Genomic DNA, 11,397 nt, shown 5'->3' with positions numbered 1-11,397 from the left:
GTCACACTTGCTTTTTTCTGCTTCTCTAATATGCTGTTTATTTTCATCTCAGGGGCTTTGCACTTGCAATTCCTTTTACCTGGAATGTTGTTCAAACAGATCTTCTTATGGCTAGCTTAAATGTCACCTTCTTTGAGTATCCTTTTCTGACCATCCTACCTAATGCTATGGTCCCCTCATCACCTCCTGTCACACTGCTCTTTCTTTTGTAGCACTTATCTCTATCTTAAATAGTCTTTGATTTCTCATTTACAGTCTGACTCCCCCACTTTAATGTAAGCTCCTTGATCTTTGATCACTGCTGGGTCTCCAGTGCCTAGAGCTGTACCTGGACCATGCTCTGTTTAATAAATGTTTCTTGACATCTTTTCCCTTCTTTCCTCTTTCCACACCCCTCTTTCCCACTCACCTGGGGACTCTGCAGGAGGATCTGGCTCTCTCCCACCCTCAATGCTAGAGTGTGGGGGCCCATTAACTGGCAGGCGGCCACATGGCCATAGCTGACACTGTGGATGGGCTCTGTCTCACCAGGTCGAGAGAGGGACATGGCCTTGGCTCCCAGGCCCAGGCATAGCTTCTGTGGAGCACCCCCATCAGACTCCTGCAGACAGACAGGCAGAGTCAGGGTGCAAAAAGGAGACCCCGTAGCTCTATTTTTGGTGGGAGAAGTTGGCTGTGAGCAGGAAGTTTCCTGGTCTCCCTATGATCCACGGTGCATGTGTCAGGGGACTAAGGCTCTAGAGACATAAGGGCCCAAGGGCCAGGCAGTGAATCCTGGGATCTGGGATGGGCAGCTGTGCTGGGTGTAGGGAGTGAAGTGACCCATAGTGGGGACCTCTGGCTCTGGGGCAAAGGTGTGGGGCTTGGGCCACCAGAGTCCCCCTCTCCCTTCTCCCCCTCACCGTGCTCAGCTCCAGAACGTCATACCGAGCAGCGCCGAACCCTGGACACTGCGCCGCCAGAGCCAGGTAGGCAGCCATGGCCTCAGCTCGGCCCATGCCCCGTAGCCGCTTCCAGCTGCCCAGCACAGCAGCCGCGGTGCCGGTGCCACCTCCTCCCTCTCGGGCCAAGCTTCCCGCCCTGCGGCCCGCCCCGCCACGCCGGGCCCGCTCCGCTCGACGCTTGGCTAGTCCCGGGCTCCAGATTGCCTCGGCCAGCAGGGCAGCAGATGGGGGAGGCCTGGGGATTGGGCGGGGAGGGTGTGCACGCGGCGGGGCTAGGGGCGGCAGCAGGCGGTCCAGGCGCGGCGGAGGCGCCCGCGGGGAGAAGTCCTGGTGCAGGCTCTGCAGACGCAGCGCCGCCAGGGCGCGCAGCGTGTCATCCGGCGGGGGTGGCCGGCCGCGCAGCAGCAGAGCGTGAGCCTACAGGGAGGCACCGGGCGTCAGCGAGGCAGCGGTGGCTGTGTGGTCGCAAATACACCTCAGGGCGAGGAATCTGAGGTCTGGGTTCAAGTGAAGCCTCCCACGGGGTTGCCATACGACGAAATGCGATGGCCCAGCAGGGGATGGGTTGAGGCTCAGGGGTCTTTTGGGGGCCGTGAATGCCGGAGATCCTCACCTGCTCAAAGAGGAAAGGCAGTTCGTGACTGTCTGGGGACAGCCCCTCAGGGTGCAGAGGTCCGTGAAGACGCAGGCACAGTCTCCAACCAGAGTCGGGCGAGTCCTCCAGCCAGGCTTCCTCTGCAGCCAAACTGCAGCAGAGAACACCCCGCTATGCGATGCAGAAGCAGGGCCCCACAAGGCGCGGGCCTCTGGGAGCCGGGACCAATGTTGGGGGCGGGGCCAGGGTGGAGTGGACCATGGAGGGGAGCCTCGAAGCCCGACTGCAAACCGCTGGCGGGCAGGGGTCCATCTGGGAACCAGTAAACATCACAGTGCAGGGCAAGTGGCGAGCGCTCATAAACGTTTGCTTAGAGATTGACCGAAGCTGAGAGGCAGATGGGCTAAAGGAAAGCAGGGCTGAGGCTGGACATTTACTTCTCAAACCTGGTGAGCACGTCAGCCACAAGAGTCCCTCCAGCCAGGGCTCGCTCCTGGGCCCCTCGCTGCTCATACAGCGCGAATGCATTACGGCTTCGGGCCAAGCCCAGCCGCCCTACCAGCTCTCGAGCAACCTGGAAGGAAGAGGGTGGGAGGGGAAAGTCAGGCCGCGCAAGGGTCTTGCCAGGACTTCTGGAGGGGCAGATGCAGCTGGCGGGGTCTTCGAGATCTCTCAGTCCCGCCAAACACACCTCTCGCCCATGATGAATCTCACACTCGGGGCAAACCTAGAGCCCGTGCGCCGGGCCAGCCGGGCGTGGGAAGCTGGGAGGAAGGGTTGAGGTTTCAGGGGTCTTTCTCTGGCCTTACTTCCGCCGCAGTGGTGTGGGAGTCTATGGCCACAGGGCAGGCACCAGCTCCGGGACAGTGCACGGTGCATAACAACTCTTGCCGTCGGCTCAGCGCGGAAATCTCTGCTAGCGAAGGCACCAGCTCTCGGCCTCGCGTCCGGCCCAGCGCTTTTCGAATAAAGCGCGCATATTCCGCCAATTCCGAGTCCGGGAGTGCCTGCTCAGTCCTGGAGTAGGGAGAACCCGAGGATCAGGGCTCTGAGGGTTTTCCTTCCCCCTCTCCCTCGCCTTCTTATTTTATAGTTTATTTCTTCTAGTCGGTTCCCTCCCCTCCGACTCTAAGTTCCTTGAAGGCAGCAACAGGTTCTTCTGAATCTACCAGTGACTCTCTGTATGGAGATGAATTACTTTCTAAGGCCCCTGGAGACTCCTAACCTCACCCTCTCACTTCCCAAAGTCTCCATAATCCTCTTTCAAGTCGAAATCCAAAATCTAGCCCTGGCTCTGGACTGCATCCCCACTGAGGAAAAACAGCCTTTTGATAATTCCTCCTCCCAAAGGGGGTACCTATTTGTAATTTCTCCGCCTGCAAGTGAGATGTGATCTTGTAATTCCCACAAAGGCGCTGCACATATTAGCAGCAGCCCTGACCTTGGGCAAGTCCCTTGCTTCTCTGGGTCTAAGTTCTCCATTTGCCAAACCCGTTTGAAAAGGCCTGTCATTCTCTCCTGGCCCTGTAGCTTTCTTGCCTTGATCTTACCCCACCTACCCCTCTCACCTCTCCAGATGTCCTAGGAGGTGCCCCCGTACAGCTCCCCCGGGCCGGAAGGTGCAGCTCATACAGGTGAGGAGCTGCCAGTACCGTAAGGCCGCGGGGTCTTCGGTAGCCCGGAGCCCGGGGGGGCCAGCAGGGCCCGAGGTCTGCTTAGCCAGCTGCAGGAAGAGTTCGTCGCGGAGCGCGGGCAGGTCCCGGCAGGTCTGGAGTACACCCTGCATCAGGGGCCCGGGGCGCCGTGCCCCCTCCAGGGCCTGCAGCGCCAGGAACAGCCGCACCGCCTCCTCGCGCAAGGGTGCGTAGCCCGGACCTGCGGAAGGGTCGGGGCGGAGGGACGGTTTGGAGAGGGGACACAGAGCTGGGCCCTGGGAGGAAGGCATGAACCAGAGGGGGTCAGAGGGAGTATAAGAGGACAGAGGGTGACAAGGAGGGGAGGGTACGAAGGACAGGAAGAGTGAAGGGAAAGCAATGGTCCCCACAGAGCCAAACTCTCAACCCCTGCCTCCCAGTTCCCCTCTGGAACTGCTAAAGCTGTAAGGCAGAGAGACAGACTAAAGGACATAGGTTCAAACCTAGATTCTGTAATTGTATACAGAGAGCCATCACCATGGATCCAAAAACAGGCTGGACTAGGAGTCAGAAAATCAGGGTTCTTCTCCCAGCTCCCCTTAATCCTCTAGCTTTAGGACCTGGGCCAGTCACTAATCCCTTTTAGGGAGAAATATAGTTAGATGAGGCCAGCACATTCTCCCAGAGTACTGGCCTTTCCACCACTTGTAAAGGTAGTACAGCATGGTCTTAAACGTGTAATGAAAGAATAGAAGACAATGTAAGAACTCGTGAAGGAACACCAGTAGTCAGAAATAGACCCGTAGGAAAGATAGTCAAAGGGGATCCTTTTTTCTGTGCTGTCTTCCCACCCTGCCACCCTGGGTATGTCTGGTCAGCTTCCAGTTTCACCTTTATACTTTGAAAAGTGAGGGGCCGAAAAGGTCCCCTGAGGACTCCTGGGTCCCTGTCAGGCGAGGCATTCAGATTTCCCATCCAAGGGACCTGGGACACGGCACTACTCACCAGGGGCACTGACTCCGTAGGGCAAGGGCAGGAGTGGCGCGTACAAGGCCCCACTGGTGTGCCTCAGAATTGGGTTCCGATGGTAAATGAGGGCCACGGCCTCGGGGTCCCCGCAACTATCCTAGAGGCCAGGGAAAGGTTCAAAGTGATGGAGAAGAGGGCTCTCCCTGAATCCAGATAACTGCTGGGTCCACCACCCTTCTCTTTCTCGATGGAGTCCCCTCTCTGTCACCTGAATGTCTCTGAGCAGCAGTTGGGTGGGGGTCTCCAGTGGTGCCTTGGAGGCGATCACTTCGCGCAGTGCCATCCCCCAGCGCTCTGCCTCGGCCTGACGCGGGGAGCAGAGCCGGACGCTGTGCTTCCGACCAGACACGGTCACTGACCACAGACCTGAAGGAAAGAGAGGCCCCGGAAGGCAATCAGGGACGGCTGGGGGCACTGCCCTGAAAGGTAGGAGAGTCTCCACGAGGTCTCACCGGTCTCTTTGGGCCTGCGTTCCGGGCCGGCTACTGAGCACAAGCTGGTGAGCACAAGGCTCCCAAGGCGCCGCGCCCCCTTCCCGTTGCTGCTGAACTGGTCCAGGGAGTCCCTGGTGAGCACGAACCAGGACCTGCGCGGAGGCAACCAGGGCCTCGCCCCTCCTCCGCGGGGCTCGCGGTACAGCCAACCTAAGGGAGAGGGGATCAGCAGAAGACATTATGCTCTGGAGGGTTCGGATTGGGGGGCCTCCAGAGTGCATAAGATGGGTCTTCACCTTTCACGACAACGTCTGTGTCGTCCTCCAGCGGCCCTTTCTCCGGGATGAGGCTCCGCGTCTCCTCCCAGCTCTGCAGCCTGGTCCAGAGGGGAGGCAGGGTTGGGCGAAGCTGTGGGTGGTGTACCACGCCTCCAGGGGGCTCCTCTATAGGGGTTCCCCAGACCTCGAGGGGTGCCTGCTCCGGGCTGGGCACCCCTCCCCCAGGCTGTGGGAACCGCTGGGCCAGTCTGACCTCGCACCAGAAATAGCCCGCACCCTCCTTCCTCCAGGCGCCCCCAGCCGGACCGCCCCCATGGGACCCCAGCCAAACCACAGCGTCCGGTAGTGACTCTCCCTTATTGCACAATCGCGGGAGCAAAAGCAGCATGAGTAGGGGTCCTAGGAATGGGCTGGGGTCTCCAGACCATGGGATGGAGCTCACCTGTCTGAGATTGGCACGCTCCTCACAGGCTGAGTCAGCGTCACGTCCAGGGGGCCCTGGGGAAACAAGCTCAGGATCAGTGCTTTCCTCATAGGATGCACGTGGCTTCTGCTCCCAGGACAGTGCTGCTCAGGGGGCTGAAGAATCAAGGAGTGCAGTCGTGATTGTGAGCCAGTGAGCTAAAACCCCTAGGCTCTCCCCTCCCGCCAGTCTCTACAGAACAGCCCCCGCTAACAAGCCATGGCTCCCGCCTTATCTGCGTTACCCTTTGAAGATGCAATCAGGGCTTTTTGGTAGAGTGTAAAGAGCACTGGGCAGCGACTCAGAAGACTTGGGTTCTAATACCAGCTCAAGCACTAACTCTCTGTGGAACTTTGGTAAGTCCCTTCCAGTCTTTGGGTCTTAACTTCCCCAGCTTTGAAAAGGGAGAGGTGGATGTAGTCCCTTCTTGCTCTGGCAGGTTCGAAGTCACCCTCTCCTCCTCATTTTCCCTTAGTTGGCCGACGTGCAGGCAGGAGGTGGCACAGAGGTGGATGAAGGGAAGAGAGACTCCTTCAGTATAGGGCTTTCTCCAAGAGCTTCTTATGCCTTCCCACAGACACCCCAGAGACTTAATGTAAGCCAAGACCCTGACCCTTTGCTGGGGTTCCGGAAGGGCAGGTCTGGCTGAGGAATGGTACACACTCCACAGGAGAGGTGTGGTAGGGGATTTTGCCTTCCCCCCTTTCTAGAACTTCAACTGTAGATTGGGGGCTGAGAGAGGCCGCAAATTCATCCAGGAGCCAGGTCAAGCGGGAACTGTGCCATCGTCTCATTGCGCCCAGACTGCTAAAGCCAGGAGGGGGGGTTGGGGGCAGAGACACCTGTCCCCAAGCTCTGGGGAGAGGGGTGGAGGTGGAGCATGAGGCCGCCAATGGCCTGGTTCACAGAGCTGCCCCTGCTCAGCCTGGACGCTTGGGAACTCCTGGGTCCTGTGCCTGTGCCTTCCTGGGGCGAAGGTCCACCTATTTTCTGGAGGGTCTGAAAGGGGCTCTTGGCCACACACCACCATGGGCTCAGGGGTGGCAGGTGCTGACTACCCTCTTAGACCAACTCGCCTAATCGTAGTCCCCTGCTTCCCTCCCTTTCCTCCCCTCTATATTTATCCGCCCTCCGCCTCCGCCAGGTGCTGGCGCCGGCCCCGGCGGCAAAGCCCGCCCCACCCGGGCACAGAGCCACCGGGCCTGCTGGGGACCCCTGAGCGGGGGGATGGGAGCCTGACTCAGGCCACAGCACACGGGATTCTGGTTGCCGGCGTGCTGGGGAATTGGAGAGGAGATGTTAGGGGATGGAAGTATCCCACACCAATGGACCTCAGTTTCCCCAAGGGGAGATTCGACAAAACTGGGGAGCTGAGTGTCCCTCACCATCCCCTTAGGGATTTCCCAGAAGCCTCACCAAGAAGGGCCGAGAGTTCTGTCCTGTGTGGCAGAGTAATGACGAGGGGTCCTCGAAGAGTTGTGGCCCCCAGTTCCCTCTCCGTGGGGTCCCTGCCACGGACCCCAATCTGAGGATGCCTTCTCCCCCTCGCCCAGGTCCCCGCGACGGGAGCTCCCGCATCTGGCCCCAGCGCTCAGAATTCACGACCTGGGAGCAGAGCGGACCCAGGCGTCCGAGCTGCCTAGCCGGCCTCGCCACATTCCTCGGCGCTGGCGGAGGCGGAAGGAGACGGGATGGGACGCGGGCCCGGCGGGGAAGGGAGAGGCAGGGCCAGGTCGGGCCACGCGTGACGCCTCCCCCGCCTCAGGGCCCCCAGCAGGTGGACAGCGCCCAGCGTGCGGCGCGAGACCCATAGGCATATCCGAATAGGGCTGCTCCTTGAGCTCCTGGGGGCTTATGGCCCCCAGGCAAAAAACTCTCCCACGTCTCCTGTCCGCCAAGAGCGCGGCGTTTGGCTGTAGTCTGGAGCAGGATCAGGCGTGACGGCCGGTGGTAGCAAGAGGGATTCAGACAAGGCTGTAAACCCCCCGGGACTTACCCTCCCGCCGCCCGCTGGACTTGGGGTCCGTAGCTCAAAGGTCTCTTCGTCCTCGTCCTCGTCCCCGTCCCCGCTAAGCTCGCCGTCCCCGTAGTCCCGGTGCAGAAGAGTAAAGCCTCGACGGCAGCAGAGGAGCCACCACAATCCCCCGGGGAGAGGCATCCGGGCGAGCAGCCGGGGGATGGGGGCGCAGGCAGCCGGGGCTGAGCTGCAGGGGGTCGGAGAAACTGATGGGGCTCCGACCCGAGCAGGGGAAAGATGAAGCAGGAAGAAGGGAAGGGAGAGAGGAACAGGGAGGAGGCAGTGTCTGGCGCTGGGGTGCAAGGGGTCGCTAGCTAGAGCCTGCAGGGGGCTCAGTGTCTGGGCCCCCGGAGGGGGAGGGGGAAAAGCGTCCAGGGCCCAAGGGGGAGGAGGGAGCAATGTCCGGAGCTGGGAAGTACTGTCCGTTGTAGTGTCCAGCCCTATGGGGGGCAGTGTCCGGTGCAGTGTCCAAGGTGGGCAGCTGTCCAAGCTTCAGGGAGGGTCGTGTCCGGTAGAGTGTCCGGTGGCCGGGGCCCGGGCCGCGCGCGCTGCGCTCCCTGCAGCCCGGGACTGGCGCGCTAGGGGCGCGAGCACAGTGCCGGGACCCGCCTCCCAAATCCCCTCCCCTTCGCCCCCCTCCCTCCCTCTTCTTTTTCTCCTCCCTTCTTTACAGGGCAGGGTCCAATTTTCGTCACAGCCTCCTTTGCCCAATCCCTGTGCCTGGCGCCGGGCGCGGCCACCAATCAAGCTAGTGAAACCGCGGCGGGTTGCATCATGTGCCACTGGCTCGGTGACAGCGGGGAGGGACAGGGGAATTGGGAGGGAGGGGACGGTGCGATGTTAGCCACGCCTCCGTCTCTGAGGTCGTACAGGGAGTGCTAGTGACGTCACGGAAGCCCTCCTTTAAGCTCTTGTTTTAACTCTTGACTCACTAACCAACAGATTAAAAACCCTCCTGAGAAGGAATTTGGGAGAACCAAGGGCATGGGACATCGAGGAAAGCCTCAGTTGCTGGCCTCTGAACCTGTCTCGTCTCACGGTCCCTGAGAAAGGAAAGAGCCTTAGCTACCTGTGCAAAGCACAGCTCTAGATGTGGCCCTCGCCCATGGGTGAAGGAGTCTAGTTCCTCGACCTGAGTCACCTCCTTTCTGAAGTGAAGTGCAGACTTAGGCCGAAAATAAATCTAATTTAGAGCGCACAAGCTCACTGAACTCCAGTGGGGAGGGCAACTTGGGATTCTAGGGGATTCTGTGGTCTTCGGGGAGAGTGGAGTCCTCTCAGGGTGAATATCCTGCGGTTCTGTGTAGGAAGGGGTTAACCAAGGCTCAGGAGGGACGGGGCGGGGCCGCAGACGGGGCGGGGGCGACGGCGGGCGCGCGCGTGAGTTGCTGACTCAGCGGCGATTCCCGCGGTCTCCGGTGGAGGGTTCCAGGTTGGGTCGAGTGGCTGGCGTGTGGGACCCTTTGAGGATCGCCGCCATCTCCAGGTCTTCCCAGGACCCCGGCCCCTGGAAGCCGTGGTTCCATCTCAGCCGCCGGAGGCTCTGGGAAGGAAGGCTAGCCCAAGCTGGGCGGGGCGAGACAGGGCGGGGACGTCAGGCCAGCGCCTCCCGGGAGACCTCCCCGCCACGCCCCGCCCTTCTAGCCCCAGGTCCCCAGACTGCTGGCTGGAGTGGTCCAGGCAGCAAAGCTGCCCGGATATTAAGCTGCGAGACTTGTCGCACGTGAACATCATCCTGCCTATCGTGATTGTATAAAACAAAGACCAGGAGTCAATGCGACCGTCTCTAGAGGCCATCCCGGCCTTGTCCTGGCCCAAAATGAGTGGCCTGCACTGCGGTTTCCTAGGAGTGGAAACACCACAATTCTCTTCCCCGTCTGTATCCCAGGCCTCGACCTGCAGGGAAGTTCTATCTGAGGTCTAACCTCTCTCTGGCAGGCTTAGTACATTTCTTCTGACCCTGTCCCCAGGAAAGACTGAGAAAGGCAGTCACCTCCACCTCCACCACGCCCGTGATAACAACTCTGGAAATTTGCAAATTGGAATTCTCTCCTTGGTTTTTCTCCAAGGTGAAAAACTCCAACACTGTTTTTTACATTTTTTCTTTTCACCACAGAACCTTAGAAGAGACTATGAAATGGTAATCTAATCCAAAAGCCCACCCAAAACGGGAATCTCCTGCCCCCATCCCTACCCCCACACCTTGCACAGGAACACACTGTCCCGGACAGCCTCGGCCTGAACATTCCAGAGGCGGGGAACTTGGTACTTGCTAAGGCAGCCATTACTGGATAGCACTCTGGTTGTTAGAAAGCTCTATCTTACGCTGTTTCAAGAGGAACCCCCCACCCCTCCTCTCCTGGCAGCTTTCCCACCTCGCCTCTGTTAGCAGAGACCGGGTGAAAGTGGAGGGGGTGTCAATGCCTGGAGCTTCAACAGGCCCAGCAGCCCCCCCCACCACTACCCAGGCTCTCAGCACCTTCCACCGAAAGCCAAGCGCCTTGGAGGTGGGGCGGGCATGGTGGGGGGAGGAGGGAGGAGAGGGGGGAGAGGGGAGGAGGAGGGGAGGAGGGTGGACAGGCATGGTTGCCCTGCTACAAATCACTTCCAAGTTGGTGACTCAAAAATAGTAACAGTTGTTGGATTGCGTCTCATTTCCATGTTATCAATTTAATGTGGCAAAGTACAGAAGCAATTCCTTTAGGTCCCTACCTCTTTCAGTATTCCCCCACCTACTCCCCTTTCCCACTATCCTCCCTGATTCATTTCCTCAGCCCGCCCCCTCCTCTTGATTCGCAGCACTAGTTGTCCCAGAAGGAGCCACTGTGGGTCTCAGTGGGAGCCGAGCAGGAAGAAAGGCGGGGCCGGCGGGGGCAGCGGCCGCCGGGGTGAGGCCCTGGGCTGCAGCCACCACCCCGGAGCAGCCTTCGTAGGTCCTGGCGGAAGCGCAAGCCCAGAAAGGCGTAGAGCACCGGGTTGAGGCCGCAACGGGCTAGAGCCAGGCCCCCGGTCACCAGCAGTGCCAGGTCCTTGCGCTTGCTGGCAGGGCAGCTCCGCTCGCGGGCGGCCAGTAGGTCGGCGGTATCCAATAGCAGGGCGAGACTGTAGGGCAGCTGCAGAACCACGAAGGCCGCCACCAAGGCCACCACGACGCGCAGCGCGCGCCGGCGCTCCGGCCCCCTGGCGGCCAGCAGCGTGCGTCCCAGGAGCGCGTAGCAGGCCGCCATGACGCCCAGTGGCAGCACGAAGCCCAGGACCACCTGCCCCACTGCGCTCGCCCCCTTCACGGTCTGCGTGAGGCCCTCGGGGAAGATGAGACGGCAGCGCCGCTGGCCTTCTCGCTGCCCATCCTGGCTGAAAAGAAGAGCAGGCAGCGCCAGGAACAGCGACAGCAGCCACACCATGACTGAGACCAAGTGTGCTCTGCCGGGCCTGGAGCGCCTGGGTCCAGCTGGGAGGGCGCGAGTAATGGCCACGTAGCGGTCGGCGCTGATACAGGCCAAGAAGAGGAAGCCGGCATGGAAGGAGGCTGAGTAGAGACCCGAGATGGCACGGCAGGTGACACTTCCCAGACTCCAGCCCTGCAGAGCCCCAGCTGCAGCAAAAGGCAGAGTCAGGGCCAGCAGAAGGTCGGCCAGGGCCAGCTGGAGCAGGTGGGCGGAGGTAGGGGATCGGGCAGCGCGTCGGGCCGCCAGGTGGGTGGCCAGGACCAGGCCATTGCCTGCCAGACCCAGGGCAGCAACCGTCAGGGATACACTGGGTTGGAAGGCCCGACTGAAAGCCTGGACATCTGCCTTGTAGCAGAGCTCTGGCAATGGCTCAACGGAGTATGCCTCCTCATCGGCCCCGGAGTAGGGGCCCCAGGAAACCTGGGAATGTCAAAATGAGAGGAGAGACCTTATGAGACATCTTCCCAGTCCCAGCCCCCTCCTACATATGACTTCCAAGCTGGAGTGTGACCAGGTACAACCATACACGGGGAGAAGACACAAATTCTTCTCCC

The 11,397-nt window shown here is 60.4% G+C and overlaps 2 protein-coding genes across 8 annotated transcripts in view; both read right to left on the bottom strand.

Annotated features, from left to right (window-relative positions):
* The window catches only part of PLEKHH3 (pleckstrin homology, MyTH4 and FERM domain containing H3), an 8,541-nt gene extending 522 nt beyond the window's left edge, over positions 1-8,019 (bottom strand). The window contains exons 1-13 of one of the 7 annotated variants that reach the window (XR_001518061.2): positions 7,374-8,019; positions 6,794-6,982; positions 5,357-5,412; positions 4,933-5,012; positions 4,655-4,846; positions 4,411-4,568; positions 4,179-4,299; positions 3,108-3,414; positions 2,349-2,556; positions 1,977-2,113; positions 1,558-1,690; positions 928-1,361; positions 410-601 (exon numbers count right to left, since the gene is read on the bottom strand). Coding sequence is in view for 5 of the 7 variants with exons in the window: in XM_015599282.2 (XP_015454768.1) it covers positions 410-601; positions 903-1,361; positions 1,558-1,690; positions 1,977-2,113; positions 2,349-2,556; positions 3,108-3,414; positions 4,179-4,299; positions 4,411-4,568; positions 4,655-4,846; positions 4,933-5,012; positions 5,357-5,412; positions 6,794-6,982; positions 7,374-7,535 (2,394 nt within the window). In the remaining 2 variants the exon portion in view is untranslated. Of the gene's footprint in view, positions 1-409; positions 602-902; positions 1,362-1,557; positions 1,691-1,976; positions 2,114-2,348; positions 2,557-3,107; positions 3,415-4,178; positions 4,300-4,410; positions 4,569-4,654; positions 4,847-4,932; positions 5,013-5,356; positions 5,413-6,793; positions 6,983-7,373 lie in introns of all 7 variants that reach the window. The other 6 variants (XM_015599282.2, XM_015599283.2, XR_439350.3 and 3 more) reach the window with 6 other exon arrangements.
* A 2,026-nt stretch (positions 8,020-10,045) lies between these two features.
* Positions 10,046-11,397, bottom strand: part of CCR10 (C-C motif chemokine receptor 10) — a 2,094-nt gene continuing 742 nt past the window's right edge. Inside the window, exon 2 of the mRNA XM_006924585.2 lies at positions 10,046-11,263. Coding sequence (XP_006924647.1) covers positions 10,196-11,263 — 1,068 coding nt within the window. The 3' untranslated portion in view covers positions 10,046-10,195. The remainder of the gene's footprint in view (positions 11,264-11,397) is intronic.

The sequence above is a fragment of the Pteropus alecto genome, unplaced genomic scaffold (genome assembly GCF_000325575.1).
Source record: "Pteropus alecto unplaced genomic scaffold, ASM32557v1 scaffold98, whole genome shotgun sequence".
NCBI lineage: Eukaryota > Metazoa > Chordata > Mammalia > Chiroptera > Pteropodidae > Pteropus > Pteropus alecto.
Note: the sequence above shows the minus strand (reverse complement) of the source record. Positions and strands in the feature narration are given on the sequence as shown.